General features: G+C 49.5%; 1 protein-coding gene across 2 annotated transcripts in view; it reads right to left on the bottom strand.

Moving 5' to 3' along the window:
- The window catches only part of ARNT (aryl hydrocarbon receptor nuclear translocator), a 50602-nt gene that overhangs the window by 22273 nt on the left and 5125 nt on the right, over nt 1-23204 (bottom strand). Inside the window, exons 2-10 of one of the 2 annotated variants that reach the window (XM_063146079.1) lie at nt 16855-16963; nt 16508-16552; nt 14998-15042; nt 12939-12983; nt 10331-10544; nt 8328-8541; nt 6909-7008; nt 4161-4226; nt 1184-1269 (exon numbers count right to left, since the gene is read on the bottom strand). In XM_063146079.1, coding sequence (XP_063002149.1) covers nt 1184-1269; nt 4161-4226; nt 6909-7008; nt 8328-8541; nt 10331-10544; nt 12939-12983; nt 14998-15042; nt 16508-16552; nt 16855-16963 — 924 coding nt within the window. The remainder of the gene's footprint in view (nt 1-1183; nt 1270-4160; nt 4227-6908; nt 7009-8327; nt 8542-10330; nt 10545-12938; nt 12984-14997; nt 15043-16507; nt 16553-16854; nt 16964-23204) is intronic. The other variant, XM_063146080.1, reaches the window with a different exon arrangement.

Here is a 23204-nt window from a genome sequence, read left to right as displayed (position 1 = left end):
GACCGTCGGAGATATGTGTTTTCCGATGGTCTTAGGCGACCCCTGTGAAAGGGTCGTTCGACCCCCAAAGGGGTCCCGACCCACAGGTTGAGAACCACTGTCCTAGAACCATCGCTGTCACTTGAGGCTCAGGTGGCCTCGGTGGCTCGGAGCTCCTTGACCAGCTTTGACTGGTGGCCCAGCTACACCCCTATATCTGGACAGGGATAACCCGGCTGCAGTTGTCTATGCTCTGGTCACCTCCAAGTTAGATTACTGCAATGCGCTCTTCGTGGGGCTGCCTTTGAAGACGGTTCGGAAGCTGCAGCTCGTGCAAAATGAGGCGGCCAGATCGGTAACGGGGACAAGATGGCTCAAATGTATAAGACCGGTTCTGGTTCACTTGCACTGGCTGTCACCAATTCAAGGTGCTGGTTTTGACCTATAAAGCTTTACCTGGCTCGGGATCCACCATACCTGATGGAACGCCTCGCCTGACGTGAACCGCTCAACATCCAAGGCCCTCTTCCGGGTGCCTTGTCTGAGGGAAGCTCGGGGGATGGCTATAAGAGAGAGGGCCTTCACAGTGATGGCCCCCATTTAAGACATGGTTTAAAGTGTCTTCTGAACACGGCCCTGCTTTCTGGCTTAACCACCATGGTTAAAGCCATGGTTTAAGGTGTCTTCTGAACACAGCCTGGTTTTCTGGCTTAACCACCATGGTTAAAGCCATGGTTTAAAGTGCCTTCTGAATGGGGCCAGTGACTGGCTTGCTCTGGCCTTTTATTTCTCCCTGCTCCCCTCTCTGCGTAGTGGCTGAGTTTTCGATTTCCGCTCCGCAACCGGCCCCGGCCCCAGGAAAGTCAACCACGAAGGAGAGAGCGAAACAGGGGAAAATAAAAGGGTGGAGAAAGGCAGCCCATCCCAGCCTTTTCTTTTCTTTTCATCTTCACCTTTTGTAACCCGGCTATAAATCCGAACCGATAATCTGGCGGGATTAATACCAACCCCACTGGGCTTGGAGGGGGGGAGAAACAGGAGGGCCGAAGAAAAGACCACAGCAGCTGAAGCACTTCTGAACTGTGAAGGATCAGGAGCATTTAAGCAGGATCCCTGAACCCCAAAAGCCAGGATCCCACCTGGATGCGCCTCTAAACATTCCCACTCTCAATCTTCCGGAAGGAGGCACCTGTACGCTCTTTACCTGCTGGCGGCCAGGCTTTGATGTAGCCTGTACAATGGACCACGACAAAATGAGGTTCCCCATCTTTCACAGCTCCCAACCCGTTCCTGGGGGAAACAGAGAGAGAGAGAGACTGAGATCATTCCGTTTTTAGGGCCTGTTTTCGCTGAGAACAACTTGGATCAGGATACTTAGCAGATCGCTTTCCCTCATACACACTCGGGTGATCTTTAAGATCAGCAGAGGTGGTCTTGCTGGTCATTCCGAAACGGACGGCATGCCGACATGAACCTCCCCGTACACTGCACTCAACATCTAAGGTCCTCCTCCAAGCGCCTACTCCGAGGGAAGCTCGGAGGATGGCGACAAGGGAGAGAGGGCCTTTTCCGTGGTGGCCCCCCGACTGTGGAATGATCTCCCAGATGAAGCTCGCCTGGCGCCAACACTGTTATCTTTCAGGCGCCAGGTCAAGACTTTTCTCTTCTCCCAGGCATTTAACAGCATTTAACAACGCTAAGTCTGTCTTTTAACGGACCCCAGAACTGTTTTTTTGAAAATAGATGTTGTTTTTATACTGCTGTTCTTACGTTTTTGATGGTTTTCAATTTTGTATACCTTTTTAATGTTTACTGTTTTTAACTTTTGTAAACCGCCCAGAGAGCTTCGGCTATGGGGTGGTATATAAATGTAATAAATAAATATAAATAAAATAAATAAAGTGCCCAGACAGAGAGCCTTCTTAGTAGCGGCACCCACCATTCGAAAAAACCTCCCTCATGTCGTTCGGGAGGCAGAAAAAGAGGAACCTTTTAAATGCCTCCCGAAGGCAAACTCGTTCGCTTTCCCTAATTAGTCCCTAATCAACTAATTAGGCCCCTCCATTTTACTGCTCCTTTATTGCAGTCGGGTGTTTTAATATTGCAATTTAATGTCGTGAACCACTGAGAGATTCTATGATAGCAGTATATAAATGTAATTTTTTTTAAAAAAAAATATATACAGAAAGAGCGAAGGAGAACTTTGTCGCAAAAGACCCCAGATTCTGCATCAAGAAAAATATCAGCTCAGCAACTTGTATCGCTGATGAAAATTGGTAGGTACGGGATGGCCTCTACGTGGAACTCCTTTCTCTTCACTGGCTGCCAATTAGTTTCTGGGTGAAGCCTAAAGTGTTGGTTATCACCTTTAAAGCCCTACATCAGCCTTCCTCAACCTGGGGCGCTCCAGATGTGTTGGACTACAACTCCCAGAATGCCCCAGCCAGCTGGGGCATTCTGGGAGATGCAGTCCAACACATCTGGAGCGCCTCAGGTTGAGGAAGGCTGCCCTCCATGGTTTGGGTCCAGGCTACCTGCGGGATCGCCTTCTCCCGCACAATCCGCCCCGCACACTCAGGTCCTCTGGGAAGAATCCACGTCAGCTAGAAAAAACTAGATTAACAACGGTTACCCAGAGGACCTTTTCTCCTGCTGCTCCCAGACTGTGGAATGGCCTGCTGGAGGAGACTCATCAACTTAACAGTCTTTTAGCATTCAAGAAAGCTATCAAGAGTGATCTCTTCCGGCAGGCCTAGCCAGTGGAATTTTAGGATGCTTTTAGAATGTTTTTAACAATGTATATTATGTTTTAATTGAGGATTATGTAGTTTATCGTTCATTGTTGTTTCCTGCCTCGATCAGAATGGAGAGGTGGGTAAGAAATAAATTTTTTATTATTATTATTATTATTATTATTATTATTATTATTATTATTATTATTATTATTATTATTATTTCCGGATGGACTAAAGCTGTGGATGGAATGGTTTTGCAACAGTGGCACCAGTAGCACCCGCCTCCTGGTTCAAGGGACTGCATTTACAGGTCAGGGGAAGGGCTGCCTCTACAGGCCGTCACCTCGACCGCCGGCCACCCGCGACTCCTCTGGCAGCTTCCTCTGCCCTCTGTCTCCCCTTGGCAGGGAAGCAGATTCCATTCCGAAAACCCCAGCATTGTCACCTGCACGGTGGCTGCACTGAGGACACGGCCAGGAGCTGGAGGACCCTTCTCCAACCTGGCGTCCTCTGGAGGCATTAGACTATTAGGCTCAGTGAGCATGGCTGAGCTAGAACGCCCGCCTCAGAGGAAAACAGGGCAACGTTTAGCAAATCCTCCTCCGTTCCTTTTCAGGCCGGATTCTTTTCCCTGAAAGCTGCTTTCGGGAACGGCGGAGCTAAGTTCCCGTGCTGCCAAAACCTTAATAATAAAAATAATAATAATAAGGGTGACCATACGAAAAGGAGGACAGGGCTCCTGTATCTTTAACAGTTATCTTGAGAAGGGAATTTCAGCAGGTGTCATTTGTACATATGGGGAACCTGGTGAAATTCCCTCTTCATCACAACCGTTAAAGCGGCCCTCTTTTAAAATCTGGTCACTCTAGTATAGCTCCTGCAGCTTTAACTGTTGTGATGAAGAGGGAATTTCACCAGGTTCCCCATATATACAAATGGCACTTGCTGAAATTCCCTTTCCAAGACAACTGTTAAAGATACAGGAGCCTTGTCCTCCTTTTCGTATGGTCACCCAATAATAATAATAATAACTTTATTTCTTACCCGCCTCTCCGTTTGGATCGAGGCGGTGAACAACAATAAATATAAAAACATAAAATTGATTAAAAGCATAGTATACGTAATTCAAACATCCTAAAAGCATCCCAAAATTCCACTGGGTAGGCCTTCCGGAAGAGATCAGTCTTAATAGCTTTCTTAAATGCTAAAAGACTTTTAAGTTGACGAGTCTCCTAAGGAGAGGTATCCGCTCTTCTTAGATACTGCGTATCCTGTGCATGGCTGGAGAATGCTGGGAGTTGTAGGATTTGGGGCTTTTCCCCCTGTCTGAACATGCGTGAGATTGTGCTCCTGGGTGGATTATTTTAACATTCCAGGTTTTAAAAGTCCGGTCACGGCTTCCCTTTGCGACCCCCCCCCCCCCCCGGCTCATGCCCTCAACTTTACCTGCACCTGTTTCTCATGAAGCTGAGGCGGTTCATGGAGACAGGGTCGACGGCGGTGTTGCCGCACCTGCAGAGAGAAGAACCCAGGTGGGTGAGTGGGGGTTTCCCAAGCGTTCCATTTGCACCCGGGGAGACTTAGTTCAGGAAGGTCTTTCCCCTGTCTCCTACTGATAGAACAAGCCTTCCCAACAGCATTTCGGCCGGCCCCTGGTGGCAACGTCAGAACGGCCTCCTTGACACCAGGCAGAGAAACTTCCCAGAAAAGCAAATCCCCCATCCCGACGGGGCACCCGGCATCACTGCTTCGCAGGCCACAAAAAAACTAAAGTGCGAACAGCAGCTGGTGGGTGCATGCGTCGGGGAAGGTTGGACAGCAGGAAAAACGTCCCGACTGTTGGAGCGGTTCGACAAAACATCAGGAAAAACGTCCCGACTGTTGGAGCGGTTCGACAAAACATCAGGAAAAACGTCCCGACTGTTGGAGCGGTTCGACAAAACATCAGGAAAAACGTCCCGACTGTTGGAGCGGTTCGACAAAACATCGGGGAAAACGTCCCGACTGTTGGAGCGGTTCGACAAAACATCGGGGAAAAACGTCCCGACTGTTGGAGCGGTACGACAAAACATTGGGGAAAAACGTCTCGACTGTTGGAGCGGTACGACAAAACATTGGGGAAAATGTCCCGACTGTTGGAGCGGTACGACAAAACATCGGGGAAAACGTCCCGACTGTTGGAGCGGTACGACAAAACATCGGGAAAAATGTCCCGACTGTTGGAGCGGTACGACAAAACATCGGGGAAAACGTCCCGACTGTTGGAGCGGTATGACAAAACATCAGGAAAAACGTCCCGACTGTTGGAGCAGTACAACAATGGAACCCATGACTTAAGGAGGTGGTGGGCTCTCCCACACTACAGGCCCTCAAGAGGCAGCTGGACAGCCATCTGTCAGGGATGCTTTAGGGTGGATTCCTGCACTGAGCAGGGGGTTGGACTCGACGGCCTTAGAGAAACTTTCCAACTCTTATGATTCTATGTTTCCAAAGCTCCCCTTATGCACTGGGTGAAGAAGCACTTCCTTTGATCTGTCATGAATGTCCCACCATTCAGCTTCAGGGGGTGACCCCTGTGAGGTTCTAGTATGACAAGAGAGGCAGGAGAATGTCTCCCTGTCCTTTCCAGGCACAGTTAGGCACACAGAAATCTGCCTTAGACTGAGTCGGACTTTTGGATCACTGATGGGCAGGTCTTCAGGCGGGACTTAGACCATGTCCTCTTTAGTTGCCTTGTTGTACCTGAATCGATTAACCCTGATGACTCTATGCTACCTCCAGTATCAGGGGCAGTGTGCCTGCATACACCAGTTGCTGGGGAACACGGGCAGGAGGGTGCTGTTGCACTCCTAATCTGCTTGTGGGATTCCTGTGGGCAGCTGGTTGGCCATTGTGCGAACATGTCTTTATATTCTAACCCATCCTCACAAACAAACCATGCTACGTCTCCCCTACGAGGGAAAGTTGCAACAGATGGGATGGTTTAGCTTGGAGAAAAGGAGGCTGAGGGGAGACAGGATAGAGGTGGACAAAATGATGCAGAGCGTGGAGGATGTGGACAGGGACACATTTTCCCCCCACCCTCGTAATTCCAGAACCCAAAGGGGTCGTCCCATGAAGCTGAATGGGGGGAGATTCAGGACAGATAAAAGGAAGGACTTCTTCACACAGGAAAGGAAAGGAACCTCTCGTGCAAGCACTGAGTCATGACTGACTCTTGGAGGGACGCCAGCTTTCGCCGACGTTCTCTTGGCAGGCCTTATAGCGGGGTGGTTTGCCGTTGCCTTCCCCGGCCGTTATTCCCTTTCCCCCAGCTAACTGGGTACTCATTTTACCGACCTCGGGAGGATGGAAGGCTGAGTCGACCTGAGCCGGTTGCCTGAGAACCAGCTTCCGCTGGGATCGAACTCAGGCCGTGGGGAGAGTTTCGGCTGCAGAAACTGCTGCTTCACACAGCGCAGAGTTCAATTAGGGAACTCACGACCACAAGACGTGGCGATGGCCACCACTTTGGATTGTTTTTAAAGGGGCTTTGACAAATTCCTGAAGAAGGCTATCTCTGGCTACTCGTCCTGATGGTTATGTGCTACCTCCTATATTAGGCAGTTGCTGGGGAACATGGGTGGGAGGGTGCTGTTGCACCATGTGCTGCTTGAGGGTCCCTGGTCAACAGCTGCTTGGCCACTGTGTGAACAGAGTGCTGGACTGGATGGACCCGTGGTCTGACTCAGAGGGGCTCTTATGCTCTTTAGTCTTTCAGTATGAGATTTATTATGCTTTCATGATGACCGTTGCAGGCATGGGAATGGGTAGATTTCATTAGTGAGGGAGGAAGCAGCAGCCAGGCACCTCTCCGTCGTGCCTGGGTCCAGCTCCAGCTGAGAGCCCCCTCCCTCCTGCTGTCAACTGTAACTGCTGAACTTTCCAACTAAGATTGTAGTGCCTGAATTTGCTTTCCTTTCCCCCCTCCTCCTCCTCCCTCCCAATCCCCTTTCCTTTTGTGTCATGTCTTTTAGATTGTAAGCCTGTGGGCAGGGACTGTCAAGAAATAGTTTTGTAAGCCGCCGTGAGAGCCTTTTTTGGCTGAATGGCGGCATAAAAAACCCTTAAATAAATAAATAAATAAATAAATAAACAAATCGGGAACCGCAGCAGGGACCTAGAAGTCCGGCCACCGGTTTGTCTCATCCTTACCTCATCCGACAGATGAAAGATCGCCGGGATCCCATGCACATCCTCATGGATTGCTGGCCTTCCTTCTTCACAGTCCCCGTCTTCAGATCAAGGATACGGCCTGAGGAACAGCATCAAAACAGTCAGGTCATCCCTGCTCGTGAAAGCGTACCAGGATCCCTCCGATTTAGGGCCTGGTCCGTAGCTCAGTGGGGGAGCCCCTGCTTTGGATGCAGACGGTCTCAGGTTCGAGCCCTGGCGTCTCCAGGTCAGGTTAGGTACGGATCTGGACTAAAACCCTGGAGAGGTTGCTGCATGTTGACAGTATGGGCTAGGTGGACCCAGGCTCTGACACAGCGGAAGGCAACTTTCTTGGTTGTCTGAGAGCACGTCTGCCATGGAGCTGGGGGCGAGTTTCTAATTTGTATGAAAATGTGGGAAAGGAAGCTGGAAAATAGGGGCGTCATCAGTTAAATTTTCTACCGGGAGGGGGGGAGGTAAATGCTAGGGGATGGGATGGAGTTGAAAGTGCCAATATTTCTAACTCTTAAGAATTGGCATGTCGTTTTTATTTTTATTTATTTATTATTGCATTTATATCCCGCCTTTTTTCCTCCAAGGAACCCAAGGCGGCGTACACAATCCTCCTCCTCTCCATTTATATCCTCACAACAACAACAACCTTGTGAGGTAGGCTGGGCTGAGAGTCCACAACCAGCCCAAAGTCACCCAGTGGGTTTTCATGGCTGAGTGGAGACTGGAACCTGGATCTCCCAACTCCCAGTCCAACACTTTAGCCACTACACCACACGGGCTCTTCAAGTCCTTGATAGGTTGTCACACAGAGGAGGGCCAGGATCTTCTCTCGATCCTCCCAGAGTTCAGGACACAGAATCATGGGCTCAAGTGACAGGAAGCCAGAGTCTGTCTGGACATCAGGAAAAACTTCCTGACAGTTGGAGCGGTACGACAAAACATCATAAAAAACTTTCTGACTGTTAGAGCAGCAGGACAATGGAACCAATTACCTAGGGAGGTGGTGGGCTCTCCCACCCAAGAGGCCTTCAAGAGGCAGCAGGACAGCCATCTGTCAGGGATGCTTTAGGGTGGATTCCTGCACTGAGCAGGGGGTTGGACTCGATGGCCTTAGAGGCTCCTTCCAACTCTGCTATTCTCTGACTCTATGAATCTCTCTCCTGGGTCCCTATACAGAGGACAAATTAACATGTAGTGAACAATGTCTTCCACTGAGCAGGGGGTTGGACTTGATGGCCTTTAGAGGTCCCTTCCGGCTCTAAACGTCTGGGATTCTACTTTCTCCCCACGCCCCTGGGCTCGCAGGCTCCCCTTCTTCCAAATGACGGGAGAGAAAAAGGGGGGAAGTCAACATCCTCCGTCCCAGCAGGCGAAGAGGCACCGAAGCGGGACGGGGCAGCTTACCCGTGAGCGCATTCTCTGACGTCGACAGCTGTTCCCGCAGCTTCTCCACGTCGTCGTGGTGCACCTGGTCGTAGAGGGTGCTGCCGAACCACTCCGACTGGGGCTGGTTCAGGACAGGCGTCACCGAGTCGGAAACGTAAACCACCCGGCCGGTCTCGCAGGACACGATGAAGAGGAACCCGTCGGCCGCCTCCAGGATCAAGTGCTTGAGCTCCTGTACGATGAGAGAGACACAGACAGAGAGCGCTGTGAAACGGCTGCCACCAATTCTTCCGGCGCCTGCAAGGGACTTCAGGCTTCCCCAGTGTAAAATATTTCATAGAATCATAGAATAGCAGAGTTGGAAGGGGCCTACAAGGCCATCGAGTCCAACCCCCTGCTCAATGCAGGAATCCGCCCTAAAGCATCCCTGACAGATGGTTGTCCAGATGCCTCTTGAAGGCCTCTAGCGTGGGAGAGCCCACCACCTCCCTAGGTAACTGGTTCCATTGTCGTACTGCTCTAACAGTCAGGACGTTTTTCCTGATGTCCAGCCGGAATCTGGCTTCCTGTAACTTGAGCCCGTTATTCCGTGTCCTGCGCTCTGGGAGGATCGAGAAGAGATGCTGGCCCTCCTCTGTGGGACAACCTTTTAAGTATTTGAAGAGTGCTCTCATGTCTCCCCTCAATCTTCTCTTCTCCAGGCTAAACTTGCCCAGTTCTTTCAGTCTCTCTTCATAGAGCATTGTTTCCAGACCCGTGATCATCCTGGTTGCCCTCCTCTGAACACGCTTCGGGACTAGAACCCGGCCCTGCACTCTGGGAGGATCAAGAAGACATCCTGGCCCTCCTCTGTGTAACAATCTTTTAAGTATTTGAAGAGTGCTATCATGTCTCCCCTCCATCTTCTCTTCTCCAGGCTAAACATGCCCAGTTCTTTCAGTCTCTCCTCATAGGGCTTTGTTTCCAGACCCCTGATCATCCTGGTTGCCCTCCTCTGAACACGCTCCAGCTTGTCTGCGTCCTTCTTGAATTGTGGAGCCCAGAGCTGGACACAATACTCTAGATGAGGCCTAACCAGGGCCGAATAGAGAGGAACCAGGACCTCACGTGAATTGGAAGCTATACTTCTATTAATGCAGCCCAAAATAGCATTTGCCTTTCTTGCAGCCATATCGCACTGTTGGCTCATATTCAGCTTGTGATCTACAACAATTCCAAGATCTTTCTCATTTGTAGTATTGCTGAGTAGTATTTGCTCTGCTCACTCCCTTGTCGGGAACAAAGCCCTATGAGGAGAGACTGAAAGAACTGGGCATGTTTAGCCTGGAGATGAGAAGATTGAGGAGAGACATGAGAGCACTCTTCGAGTCCTTGAAAGGTTGTCACACAGGGGATAGCCAGGATCTCTTCTCGATCCTCCCAGAATGCAGGACATGGAATAATGGGCTCAAGTGACAGGAAGCCAGATTCCGGCTGGACATCAGGAAAAACTTCCTGACTGTTAGAGCAGTATGACAAAACATCAGAAAAAACTTCCTGGCTGTTAGAGCAGTATGACAATGGACCCTATGACCTAAGAAGGTGGTGGGCTCTCCCACACTGGAGGCATTCAAGAGGCAGCTGGACAGCCATCTGGAAGAACAGAGTTGGAAGGGGCCGATAAGGCCATCGAATCCAACCCCCTGCTCAATGGAACCCCAGCGAGAGGAAGGACTCGTTCTATTGCTCGAGGGCTGGCCATTCGAACTGCATTCTGTGCGTGTTTATTTCCCTTACTTCACTTTGACTGTGATGCAGAGGCAGTATCATACGGTTAGGTCTCTTAACACGAACTCTTTAGCGAACTGCTTCACGCGAGCCAAACGCCGTTGATTATCGGTACTGGGTGTCGTTCACCAACCCCTTAGGGTCCCTTGTTGGCCGAAACAGGCTCGACGCGCCTGCATCACGGACCGACAGCACTCTCGGGCTGCCGTTTCCCCCCTCCGCCCCCTCCGTAAGCCGCGGAGACAGAGGCAGACCTGGTCGGTGAGGAAGGACGGCTTGTAGGTCCCGTCCGTGGAAGTGTTGCCGGTGCCCCGGAGGGACTTCATGTGCGAGACGGCCATGCGCAAGATGGTGAGCTTGTCCGGCTTGCGGGCCAGGGCGCTGCAGGTGGGCACCATGTCGGAGAGCTCCGTGATGTAGGCCGTCATCTTGTTCCGCCGCCGCCGCTCGATCTCGCTGTGGTTCTCCCTGGGGGGGGGGCGAAAGAGAAGGGAGGGGCGGGTTTCAGGAGCGAGCCGGGACAGGCGCGGGTGGCCCGCCCGGCACACCGTGGCAAGACGGGGGAGTGGGGGGAGGCGGAAGGAGGGAGGGAGGGGAGAGCAGACACGGGGCCTGGAATCGTTGTTAGGGCTCAAAGAAGACTCATGCCGGGCATGCAACGGGGACAGGAGCAAAAGAGGATGATCAGTCAGGCGTTTAAGAACGGACGAGCTGCTTTGCCGGACTCGAACGACGGTCCGCCTAAGCCCAGCTTTAAGCCTCTGAGAGCGGGCAGCCTTTGAGAAGCTCATAGATTTGGACAGCCATCTGTCAGGGATGCTTGAAGGGGGATTCCTGCAGGGGGTTGGACTTGATGGCCTTAGAGGCCCCTTCCAACCCCACTACTCTGTGATTCTGGACAGGCCAAGGGCTATCGACCGTGATGGCGAAATGGACCCTCCAGGTTCAGAGGCAGCCTATCTCCAGATGCCACTTGCCGGGGGGGGGGGGCAGGGGCGGCAAACACATCTCTGCACGTGCCTAGTCGACCTCTTTCAACCTGTTCATGTCATGGCTCCTTTCTCATGAGTTCTGGGGAGCACAGCCAGACGAGTTTCCTAGTCAAGCATATTCAGCAACCTTCGCAGAAAAATAATAAGACAGCCGAGACACCCAAACCATTTCCAAACCAGTTTTAAGTGCCAAGTGTAGACATGCCCTTTGACAGCAAGGGCTCTTTTTGACCCTTATACCGAACGGGGCGTTGGATTTGACTTGCAAGGCCCTGCATGTCACGAGGACGGGATATAGCACCCTTAAAAGGCAATGGTTACAGCCCAATATTATGACCCCCCCCCCAAAACAAAGAGGTTGTGCTGGGTTTCCTATGAGGAAAAAACAAACAGGTTAAGAGATTCCGGGATGTGTCCAAGCATGGAATGGGAGATGGGACCGGATGGATGATGAAGTGAAGAAGGAAAAGCACACATTGGTGTGTCTTAATTTGTTTTTTAAAAAAAGCTTTAAAATTATCCATCTTTACTGCTTCTTTTGTGGATCTGTAGAGCTACAATCTTCTGTCTAAAGCTCTCAAGCGAACTGGGAGGGGAGCAAAACAATTCCTCCAATGTATCTCTGTGTCCCATCTGAGCAAGGGCCAAGCTGTAGAATTCTAGCTCACCTGTTCCCCTCGGGGTGTTCTCAGGTGGACATTCTCAGGGAGAATGGGAGGAATCGCACCGCTTCATACAGGTGCAACCCAGAATAATGGAACTGCTCAGTGGCCTTAAGTGAATCAGGAGAGGTCCAGGACCATCGTCGCGTGGCCTCACAAACGCGAGAAGCGACCGAGCACGTGGAAGAAAACCTGTCGGAAACACTACAGGTTCCACCAGGCCTCCTCCCCCTCCATCACTTCTCCCAGGGAGGACCCCAAAATCTTATGTCGCTTGAGACAACCCCGTGCCTTAAATAAAAATAATAATCACATTCCTGTGTTCCAAGGAGACGTGGGCGGTCGGGGGGGGGGGGCTCGCTCCCAGCAATGTTAGATGCCAGGTTTTGGAACGCAGGCAAGATTGGGTTGCCGAAAAAAGGAGAAGACAAAAATAATTTTAAGACGCATTCGCTGTAGACGCCACGGCATCGTTCTTAACACAGGCCAAACTTTCTCTTTGCCTCCTGGGCCTCTTGAAGCAAAGAGGTAAGGGTCTTTGGCGCGTGCATCTGGCACACGGGTACCGACCGGTTCTGAAAGAGGACTGCCCCGGCAAGGGAGGAGGAGGAAGGGGTGATCCAGAGCCCCACAAAACCACCCTGAGTGCCGAGGCGTCGTCCCCCAGGCCCACAGAAGTGGCTTGTCCACACCTACTTTTAGCCTGGGGGTTGGAAAGGGTTTGGCACCGTTTGGGCAGCTGGATCTCCGCGGGGGGTCCGGCAGTTGCAGACCCTCCCGCAAAAGCTCACTCCGTTTCTTTACGCGGATAGAAACTCGGCACGCCAAATCTGTGAGTTGGTCAGAAATGGAGGCGCTCACATGCGTGGCTTGAAATGGGAGGGGGGGGCGGCATCTCCACACACCCCTCCGTCTTCTCTTACTGCCCCCCCCCTCCATTCCAGACCAGCACCTAAAACTTTCTCCCCTGTCTTCGTTCACCCCGCTTCTTCAAGGCCTCTGGCCACGGCAGCCGTCAAGCCACGGACCGAGTCGTTAACTCCCGGGAGCCTCGGTCCGGCTTCAAGTCCTTGGTTCAGGAGGGAAACAGGGAGGAAAGAGGGACTATTAAGGAGGAGGCGGGTGGGCGGTAGAAGAGAAGGAGGAAGTGGTGAACGAACTCCGCTTTGCCATGCTTAAAAAAAAAAACCACAACTCTGTTCTCCTACCTGGCCAGTCTTTCCTTATCCGCTGAACTCTGTTCATCATCAGACCTAGAAATAAAATCGGTGAGCTAAGCTAAAAATGGGGGGGGAGGGGAGGGGTTTAAACTAATGGGAAAGAAAAAGGGGGGAGAGGGGGGGAAGTAGCAGGAAACCCAACTGATCTGTGTTGCTCTCTCATAAAGAAGCGAAAGGAGAGACACGTGACTTTGCTTGCGCTTTTGAACTGTTATCTAAGAACTGGTGCCTGAGTTTTGCTGTTTTCCTCCTCCCTCCGGATCCCCTCTCCTTTCGCTTTGCGTCTTTTAGATTACACAGCTGAGGGCAGGGACGGTCTTATTATCAATCTTTGTAAACCTTTATTTGGCTGAAGAGCGGGGTAAAATATATAAACGGAACGGGGTCCTTGCCCAGAGGGACTTACAAACTGCACGAGAGAGATGCGACAGGGGCTTGAGGAGGGAGAAAACAGCGATGGATAAGGGGGGTGGGCAGAGAGGGCGACGGATGGTCAGAAGAAAGTGGGACAGACAGGATGAGCATCATGGTGAAGGAAGAATGAGAATGTGGCACAATGGTGGCTTCATTTCAGCCAAGGCCCCAGAACCCGTTTCCCAATGCCCAACACCCCCTACCATGTGCAAAGGCACCTCTCCAGAGCTTAACTCCTCAAGGCCAAGTCCTCCACACTCAGTGGGAAGTGAGGTTTCTTCTGGAGGTGAGCGTCCCGAGAAGCTAGCTGATGCTAAGGTCCGCCGGAAGCTCAAACACACGGGACGGAAGGAAGGCGTGAGAAAGTCAGTTCGATTACGCCAGAACCAGCCTCCGTACCAGGCTCTCTGAAGTTACGGGAGTGGCTTCCTATTCTTCTTGAGCGGACAATTGTCTTGCTTAGTTTGCATAGTTTTGCCTAGGGAGACGTTTCCAAGAAGTTAAGAGTCTCTTCAGGCAGAAGAGACGTTTGTTGCTTAATAAAAGCTTTGTAGATTACTTAGCAAGCCTCATCATTTGCCTCCCATCAAAAGCAGGAGTTTTCTGAGAAACACGACAGTCTCTAGGGTGGTTCACATCATTGGGTTAGGTTCTGCAAAGCAGAGACTGAACTTCTGAGGGCCGGATAATGCCCCTGAGCTGATGGGTTCCTACCCCTACTATAAGGTGGCGCATATCCCCCACACCCCATCAATTAAAGAGATAGTGAGGAACTGGGCGAGGAGGAGAGATTTCCTCCTTCCGACAGACTCCAAAGGCAACAGCGGTCCATTGCGCTTGTCTTTCGTTAAAGGCCAATTGCGACCTTCGAACTGTGAAACAACCTCTTTTCAAACCAAACTCCTTGCAGACTTGCAAGCGTTCCGGGAAGGTGGACCTGCTTGCCACGCTCCCCAGGGCTGCCAGATGTCGACGGACGTTCCAAGCAACGGCGCCTGCGAGCAAACACAGGCGCCCGTCTCTGCACAAACGAAGAAGTTGGCACAATCGCTTTCAAGGCAGGTAAGAGATCAAAAAGGAGGGACGCCGCTGTTGGGCAGGTGCATGAGCAAAGCATCCTGCCCGGATAGGCGTGATGGCAACAGGACATGAACAAGTCCAACGTTTGGGAACGCAGGGCAAGTCCAAGGAGAACACACTTGATTTCTGCCTCTGTTTTCCGACCGGTGCCTCAGTTTCCCCTCACATACCTACCTTTCCCTCCCTCCGCCCCACTCTTTATCTCCGCCTCAGTTTCCCATCTGATGCCTGCTTTCTCTCGTTTTCCCCGGCAAGCCTCTTTTGAGAGTTTTGCTATACGGAAAGCAACTAGCACATAGATAGATATTTTAAAGGCGCACACATCATTCGAATTAATTCAACATACAATCGACCCCACAAATACCGTAGCCCCCAAGTTCATTAGATAAAGCCTTTTGCGTTGCTGTTTCAAAGGCACGGGGGTGGGGGGGGGGGAGAGGGGGCAGAGGGAGATCTGGGTCAACCATGCTAAAATTAGACCGGGTCATGAATGAATGCCACTTGAAGTTTGCACATGAATGGTACCATGTTCTCAGTGGGAAGAAATTCTTACCTCGCAAACCTCTCTTTGTCATTTGGAAGCTGGTCGTCATCACATCTAAGAAAAGAATGGAGGAGGGGGAGAGAAAGAGAGAGATATGGGGGGGGGGGAAGAGGACACTTTGTAACCGTTTCCATCATTAAATGTAAACAAAGACGGAAAGGATGAAAGCAGATACAAATACATAGAAAGCCACAGTTTCCTGTAAGGAAGGGCCCGGAAACTATCTTTCCCCTTAGAATCTATGACTTAGACAGAGGATTATTTCACCATCGCAGTGTCTGGATTTACTACCAGATTTTTAAATAAAACCCACCGTTCCCTTCCCTCCGTTTCCGTTTTATCAGCACAAGCCTAAGAAAGAAGAGACCGGCCCCATAGTCCAATCTGAAATTTGCAGATTTGCAGACCCCCCCAAAGGTGGGGTCACCCAGTGCAAAAGACGGGGAACGTGTGCTGAAGGGGAAAGATACAGAACGAATGTGCAAAAAACATTGCCCTCCGTGAAAGATCAGAGGAGATGATCAGCATTCCAGATTCCGGAGATGTGCATTTCTGCTGCCAGCGACCACACTGTTGCATGAAGGGATTACTCGGAAGGGCCATGTTAACTGTGGCTCTTTCAGTGTGATAGCCAATCAGGGACCACATACCAGAGGTGACTGTGTTGCAACGCTACGTAGCCTGCCAGACTTAGGCATGTGCTGGTATCACCAAGGGCAAGACGAAGCATATTACAGTAAGGACAGTGTTTCCTGTGCTGGCCACATGGGCAATCCTAGCCAATCAGGGATCATTCCAAGAACTTTCCAGAAGAAACATCATGGCCTGCTCCTGTTGGACTCTTCCCCCACCCCCACAGGGCAAACTGTCATCTTGGCCCTGTGGGGAAGAAGAAAGAGCGAGGGGACAGGAGCAGGCAGAAGAAACATCATGGCCTGCTCCTGTTGGACTCTTCCCCCACCCCCACGGGGCAAACTGTCATCTTGGCCCTGTGGGGAAGAAGAAAGAGCGAGGGGACAGGAGCAGGCAGAAGAAACATCATGGCCTGCTCCTGTTGGACTCTTCCCCCACCCCCACGGGGCAAACTGTCATCTTGGCCCTGTGGGGAAGAAGAAAGAGCGAGGGGACAGGAGCAGGCAGAAGAAACATCATGGCCTGCTCCTGTTGGACTCTCTCTCTCTCTCTCTCTCCTCCCCCCCTCCCTCCCTCCTGAACTCCTGCTCCTTGTGTGTCATGTCTTTATTAGAATGTAAGCCTGAGGGCAGGGACTGTCTTTTTTGCTAAGTGTAAGCCCCTCTGAGAGCCTTTTTTGGCTGAGGAGCGGGGTATAAATATGATAAATAAATTAAATAAATAAAACTTACATCATTTCTCACCCTTTGCACAACAATCCCCCCCCAAAGCTCCCCCCTTTTTAAATGAACATTTTCGCGGAGCAGGCCCTTACTCCAGTTCAGCTCAGCCCTAGTCCTGAAATCCGCCTTTCCCCCACCTTCTTGCCAATAGAAGTTCGGCTCACCTGAGAAATTTACTGTCCACTTCAGCGTCGTCATCAAAATCAAGCCTAAGAAACAAGAACAACCACAGTTATCGCAGCTGCATCATTCTCATTTCCGTCAAAGCTTACCCTGAGAAAGCTTGACGCCTGGCCGGGCTCGGACAAACACCTCCTCCAACCTCTGAGAGCTCCTCAAATGTTGAAATAGAGATGCAAGGTTGACTGGGATACCTGACCCAGCTTACCTCTCCCAGCATGTCTGGCTGGGGGGATACTGGGAGTTGTAGTCCCACACACCCAGAGGGCGCCAGGCCAAGAAAGGCTGTTTTAAAACACCCTCATGCCAAGTCACCAGAGGGCCACCTTACCCTGAGGATCTCCGCTTGTTCGTTCTCTGGACGACGCTTCCTCCTGAATGTGCCCCCGGCCCAGACGTCCCCGAAGTGGCACCCAAGGAAGGAACATCTGATGCCATTTCTGGAAGGAGAAAGACCAGAGAAAAGTACACGATGACCTCTCGGTGCAACATCTGCTTTAGATTGCTCCAAGCGGAGCCTGGGTATTGTCGGCCTTTCGGCTGAAGGAGGAAGAATAATATACACTTTGCGCTGGAAATGCCAGACTCTCTTGACACATCCTTGCAAAGGAGAGTGCCCTGCAGGCCAAAGAATAGATTGCTCTGGCACGCTCAGCCCAAAAGTGCACGGAGAATAAATATATGTGTGCCTTTTAAGGAGAGGGGAGCACAAACCCGGAATGGAGGTTTAGATGGAATCAAAGGAAACAGGGTGGATTTGATTTAAATCAATTTGATTTAAATCATGATTTAAATCGCGATTTAAATCACTACTCAGAAAGACTCAATTTAATCATCATCATCATATATTTATTTCTTACCCGCTTCGCCCTTTGGATCATGTGACTTCCCCCCCTCCCAAAAGTGCACTCTATCCATTGTATTTTTCGAAACTTAGCACTTAAGAGGTAAAGGGTTGATTTTGTGTACATAGATTTGCAAAGGCACAACGGAGTTGTGATCTCTGCAGACACAAATTCACAGTTTTGAGAACTGCAAAACCAAGCAGCTGTGATAATATCTTGCCGAATAACCTTACAGAAACCTCTGGAAGAGCATGACATGGTGAATGGATTAATGGAATTCATTTACCCCAAAATGTAAACGTTGCATGAATATACAGCCTCATGCTACATAATTAAAAACTAATCCTTATTTCATGATGAATTAACCTTTGGACTATAATGTAGCTTAAATAGAAAACTATCTTTAGATAGATTTCCCCCCCAAAATCAGCATTTTATAAAAAAATCCGATTTAAATTAAAAAAAATCCATTTTTTTAAAATTATTTTTAAAAAATCATTTATTTTTATTCACCCTGAAAGGAACCCATTGCATCAAGTCTGCCTCCATTCGGGCTGTGTGTCCACCAATTGAGAGGAGTGGACTGGATCCGCAGAGGGCCATCAAGAACAAATTTCCCTCTGTGTCAATAAATGAAATGCGTCATCGCTGTTTGCATCCCGTTCTAGTTAGGGTCACACGCTTTGCTTGCGAAAGGTCCTTCGTTCAGTCTCTAGCATTTCCAGGTAGCCCTGGAAAGAGCCCAGTCTGAAACCATGGGAAGCTGGTGCCAGGACCGTTGATCCGGGGGTGTTCATCTCCAGCCTCCCCCACCCCCACCCCCCAAAAATGTTGACGGTTCCCTTGCTTTCAAAATGCTCTTCCCCCCTCACTCTAGAAAGCAGAAATAACAATAATAATTTTATTTCTTACCCGCCTCTTCATTTGGATGGAGGCAGGGAACAACAATAAAATACATTAAAACTTTTTTTGGGGGGGGGATATTGACTGTCCTATGAACTGCACTGTCACCAGAGAGGAAACATAATCAGTTCCTTGGGCTACATTTCATTCTCTCCAGCACCTGATTTAGTCATTTCTGTTTCTAGTGTTAAAGCTACCTCTGGTGCTTATAGAATCATAGAATAGTAAAGTTGGAAGGGGCCTACAAGGCCATCGAGTCCAACCCCCTGCTCAATGCAGGAATCCACCCTAAAGCCTCCCTGACAGAAGGTTGTCCAGATGCCTCTTGAAGGCCTCTAGTGTGGGAGAGCCCACCACTTCCCTAGGTCACTGGTTCCATCGTCGTACTGCTTTAACAATCAGGAAGTTTTTCCTGACGTCCAGCCGGAATCTGTGGCATAGATCACAGGATGCATAGAAGGAAATGAATTAGCCCATTGATGCAACAAATTACTGCACAGAAAAAGTAACTAACGCAGATTTCACAGAATCATAGAATAGCAGAGCTGGAAGGGGCCTACAAGGCCATCGAGTCCAACCCCCTGCTCAATGCAGGAATCCACCCTAAAGCATCCCTGACAGATGGTTGCTTTACTAAACAGGCAAAGATAAACATGATTGTAAGTGATAGCTAATGAAAAAGTGTTCCAACTCTTTTAATTGACATCATTGTTTGCTTATTCAGACAGACTGACATCCTTGGTCAGACAGAAAAAAGTCCTTCCAATATCTCACTGAGAAATGGGTCCTTCATGTCCCCTGAAGTTCTACAGCTATTTAAAAGCATATTTCATTGCTCTTGCACAGAGAACTTAAGATCATATGGAGAAGGCTCCGCCATCGAGTTCCACGTTTAATATAATATAGTGCGGCACAAAACTTTCTATGCACTCTTATGTCAGGAAAGATAAGTAAAAATATTGTGTTCGTCTAAACACTAAAGAGCTGGTAGGGGGGGGAAAAGACTCAAATCAATCTCCAAATGAGCCTTCTTATAGGCAAATTCAAATGTTGATTCTCCAACTTCATTAATACTCTCATGCAACTTTCATCACTTCATATTTCAAGGAAGGAACTGATCACTTAGAGTGCTGTAGCATCAAGGTTTCATGCTACATTAAACATTATAATCTAACAAAAAGACTTTGGCCCAATTTATGGATTATCCTAGAGGTGAAATACTTCATTTTTGGCCAGTTCTTTTGTAAGAACGCCTCTTCTCAGGCTCAGTTCTTGGCAGTAAAAGCTTGAAGCTGAAATACCCTGACGTTTTGGGGCACCCCCATTTCGCCCTAGACCCCCCAATGACCACTGGACTGTGTGGCCTTGAGAGCTTCTCCAAAACAGACTGGAAGAGGTTCAACGACCCAGGTATAAAGTATTAGCTGGTCTAAGTGAACCAGCGGCCTGTATAAGGTAGCTTTCAACCTCTACCTTCAGTCCAGTCCTTTGGGGTAAGTTCCTTAGGAGGGACAAACCTCCTTTTCTCCATTTCGACACGTAGAATTGCCCTTCACATCGGCTTTTAGAACAAGGCTGGGCAGACTTTAGATTTGCAGGTTCTACTGTGTTTCTGGAATGGTAAAGCAAGGGTGCCTCTGCGCATGTGCTCAGCCCAGGACTTTTGTTTCCAGAACTGGAGCTCTCTCACAAAAAACCAACTCTGATTTCAAGCCCCATTGTTCCTTGATTTCTGTAGCCCAATTCGGCAGGTGGGTGGCGGGGAACGCGTTCCGTTCCCTTTGCAGAGAGCTGGAAAACCTCGCTGATCTGCTTCAAATCGCCGAGAGATCTACTAAGCCTGCAGCCTTCCTCAACCTGGGGCGCTCCAGATGTGTTGGACTGCATCTCCCAGAATGCCCCAGCCAGCTGGCTGGGGCATTCTGGGAGTTGTAGTCCAACACATCTGGAGCGCCCCAGGTTGAGGAAGGCTGCACTAAGGTATCCTGATCTACCTGTTGCCCGCCCCAGCGTTAGAACACCAGCTCCATTAGCCTTTTCCTTCCCCCCTTCCCAACGGACATCCAGGGATGGCTCACGCCATCAGGCTGCAGCAGAGGAAGGGAAGAAAAGCGGGGTCATTCCATCAAAAAAGAAAAGAAAAAAGAGAGAGCAATAAATAAAAACAACAACTAATACACTCAGCAAAGACACCGGGCATGTTTGCTTCTGCCTCTTCTTGAAGGATGTCCCATTCTGGCTGGTCGTTATAAGAGCTTCGTAACCAAGAACTACAGGGCCAGGTTTAAGGTTTTGGTACTAGTGTACAAAGCCCTAAACAACTTGGGACCAGGACACCTGAGAGAGAGAACGCCTTCTCCCTTACCATCCTGCCCGGTCACTGAGGTCGTCGGAGGGCAGGCTCGTGGTGGTTCCACACGGGCCTGTTGACCGATTGGAATCCACCAGGAGAAGAGCCTTGAGTGTGGTGGCCCCTTCCCTGTGGAACTCCCTGCCCCTGGAGGCCAGGCAGGCACCGACACTAGGCTGCTTGGTGTTGAAACAACTCTGTTTTAAGAAGCCTTCCTCAACTGACTAACCATTGTTTTTTCAGGGTGCTTTGCTTTTAAACTGAACAATTTTAATTTGATTTTTAAATTTTCTTTCTTTTACTGTTCACCGCTCTGGAATTCTGTGTTGGATTATCGAGCGTTATATAAATATTGTTAATAATAGTAATGAGCTAGTGCCTGATTTGGTTTTCCTCCCTCCCAAACGCTTTTCCTTTTGTGTCGTGTCTTCCAGCGTGTAAGCCTTCTCTCTGAGCGAAGCACCTCCAATTTTCTTTCCAGAAAAGAAAAAGTTTGGGACACACACTCCAGGCAGACGTGCAACTAGGAAAACCGGGGCTGCTGCACCTCAAAACTCAGACAGAATTTTGGAAAGAAAACGGCACGTAAAGGGGAGAAGAAACGAGCAGCGGATGAGCCGTCCGCTTCAAACCCTTTGCTAAATCACGCCGCTCAGATGGAAGAATTGTGCAGTAATAAAAACGCATTATAGGCAAGGCATGTTTTATGCTGCGGCGCTCATGGAAAAATACCCACAAAGACCATTTAGAAGCCTGCTGTAGGCCTCTAGAACTCCAGTCCCACTGCAGCAGGGCCCAAATCTAATTAATACCACAAGACCGGGAAATGCAGAAGAACAAGCTATAAACCATCTGAAGTGCTCTTGGCAATGTTTTCCCTCTCCTCCTCCTCCTCCCTTCCTTCTTCTTTTTTTTTAACGAGTTAATAAGATCTTATTCATGTACAAAGCCTGCAGAGACTGTCTAGGAGAGAAAGAAAGCGGAAAAAGAACACGGGTGACGCAATGTTGTTTCTCCTAGCATTTACGAACTGAAAATCAATTTCTTCCCATAATGGACAGTGGGGAAGGAGTTTACATCAACCACCAATGTTTTTCGCAGGAAAATGCAGAACTAAGATAATCAAAAGCGGCTGCAAAAAAGAAAAGAGAACGAACTCATTTACATTCGACTTAGTAACAGAAACCACACCCCACTCATTTCACGGTGACATCATTCAAGTGGAGCAAAAAGCCAGGCGGTTGTATCTCAGGTATAGCGCTTTGGCTATACTACAGCCCTTTGTTAGGATCTTAAGAATCCCAGCATCAATGAGGGCTAGCAACTTAGTATTTTGTTTCCAAACACCCTTCAAAATACATGGTTACCCAGAAGCAAAGTGAATTCTGACACTTGACACTTTGTGCTGTGTTCATTCGTCAGGCCCAGAGATGTCTCCTCTGGTTGGCACGGAGGCCATCCAATGTTTCCTTTTAAACTGGAAATGCCAAAGACTGTCACGTTTCTCAAAACCTCCCACCTTCTTGGGAGACAATAAGGACGCCTGCAAAGTAATCCACAAAGCTTTATTCAAGCAATAAACATCTCTTCCCACCTGAAGAGAGCCTAATCTCTAGGAACTTTACCCTAGGTAAAACTATGCAAACTAAATGAGACAATTGTCCTTTCAAGAAGAAGCGTTAACTTCAGAGAGACTAGTTTTGAGGCAGCTTCCGATGGGATGCCAGCCGGGCAGACTTTCTCTCACTTTCCTTTAGCTCCGCCTGCTTTAGTCTGCGGCATACTCTAGGATCGGCTAACCTTTCCGCACTCTCTCCCTCGGAAGAATATTGACTTCCCTCTGACTGTGTATTATTTGTCCTTGAGGGGATAAGCTCTGGAGTGGGTTCACTCCCAGCTGGTGAAGAGCCCGTGAGCGCTTTCTCCCCCACTGGTACAGGCTGGCCTGTCTCTGGCGCGGACTCCTCTACTTCAGAATCTGATTCTGGTTGATCACTTGAAACACCTTCTTCCAACTCAGGGGGAGCAGGGCTAGACGTGACAAAGACTGATACTTAGACACATACTGCATGGGTTGGACCGCTGAGTTAGGAAGCCTCCCATTTGAGGGAGTATGGAAGGACTAGCTTTCTGGTGCTAGCTTTCTAGCAACGAGGGTTGTGCGATTTTACCTAGCACTCTGCTGCTAGACCCTCCCCAAAACTGCTGCCTCGTACAAAGATCCATTGATCAGTCCAGTATTGGGCAAAAGGCGGGATACAAATAAATATAATAATAATAATAATAATAATAATAATAATAATAATAATAATAATAGTTAAAAGGTGTTTCCAGGCAAGGCTATTATCCTGCAATCTCTCTGCACATTCACAGAATTTTACAGGGGGATCCAGGTGTCGTCATCGTCTTCCACTTGTAACGCTCCTGCGTTTCCCCACAGCTCCTTCTACCCTTTTCCTCCCCAACCCAACTCAAAAAGGGGGGGGACCACATTAAGGAGGAAAAGATGAAACTGCTGCACAAGGATTGGTAATGCTAGGAGCCTTTTTGTCTGAAAGCAACCTGATCTACAACAACAAGCTC

Source organism: Elgaria multicarinata, chromosome 21 (genome assembly GCF_023053635.1).
Source record: "Elgaria multicarinata webbii isolate HBS135686 ecotype San Diego chromosome 21, rElgMul1.1.pri, whole genome shotgun sequence".
In the NCBI taxonomy this organism is placed as follows: Eukaryota; Metazoa; Chordata; class Lepidosauria; order Squamata; family Anguidae; genus Elgaria; species Elgaria multicarinata.
Note: the sequence above shows the minus strand (reverse complement) of the source record. Positions and strands in the feature narration are given on the sequence as shown.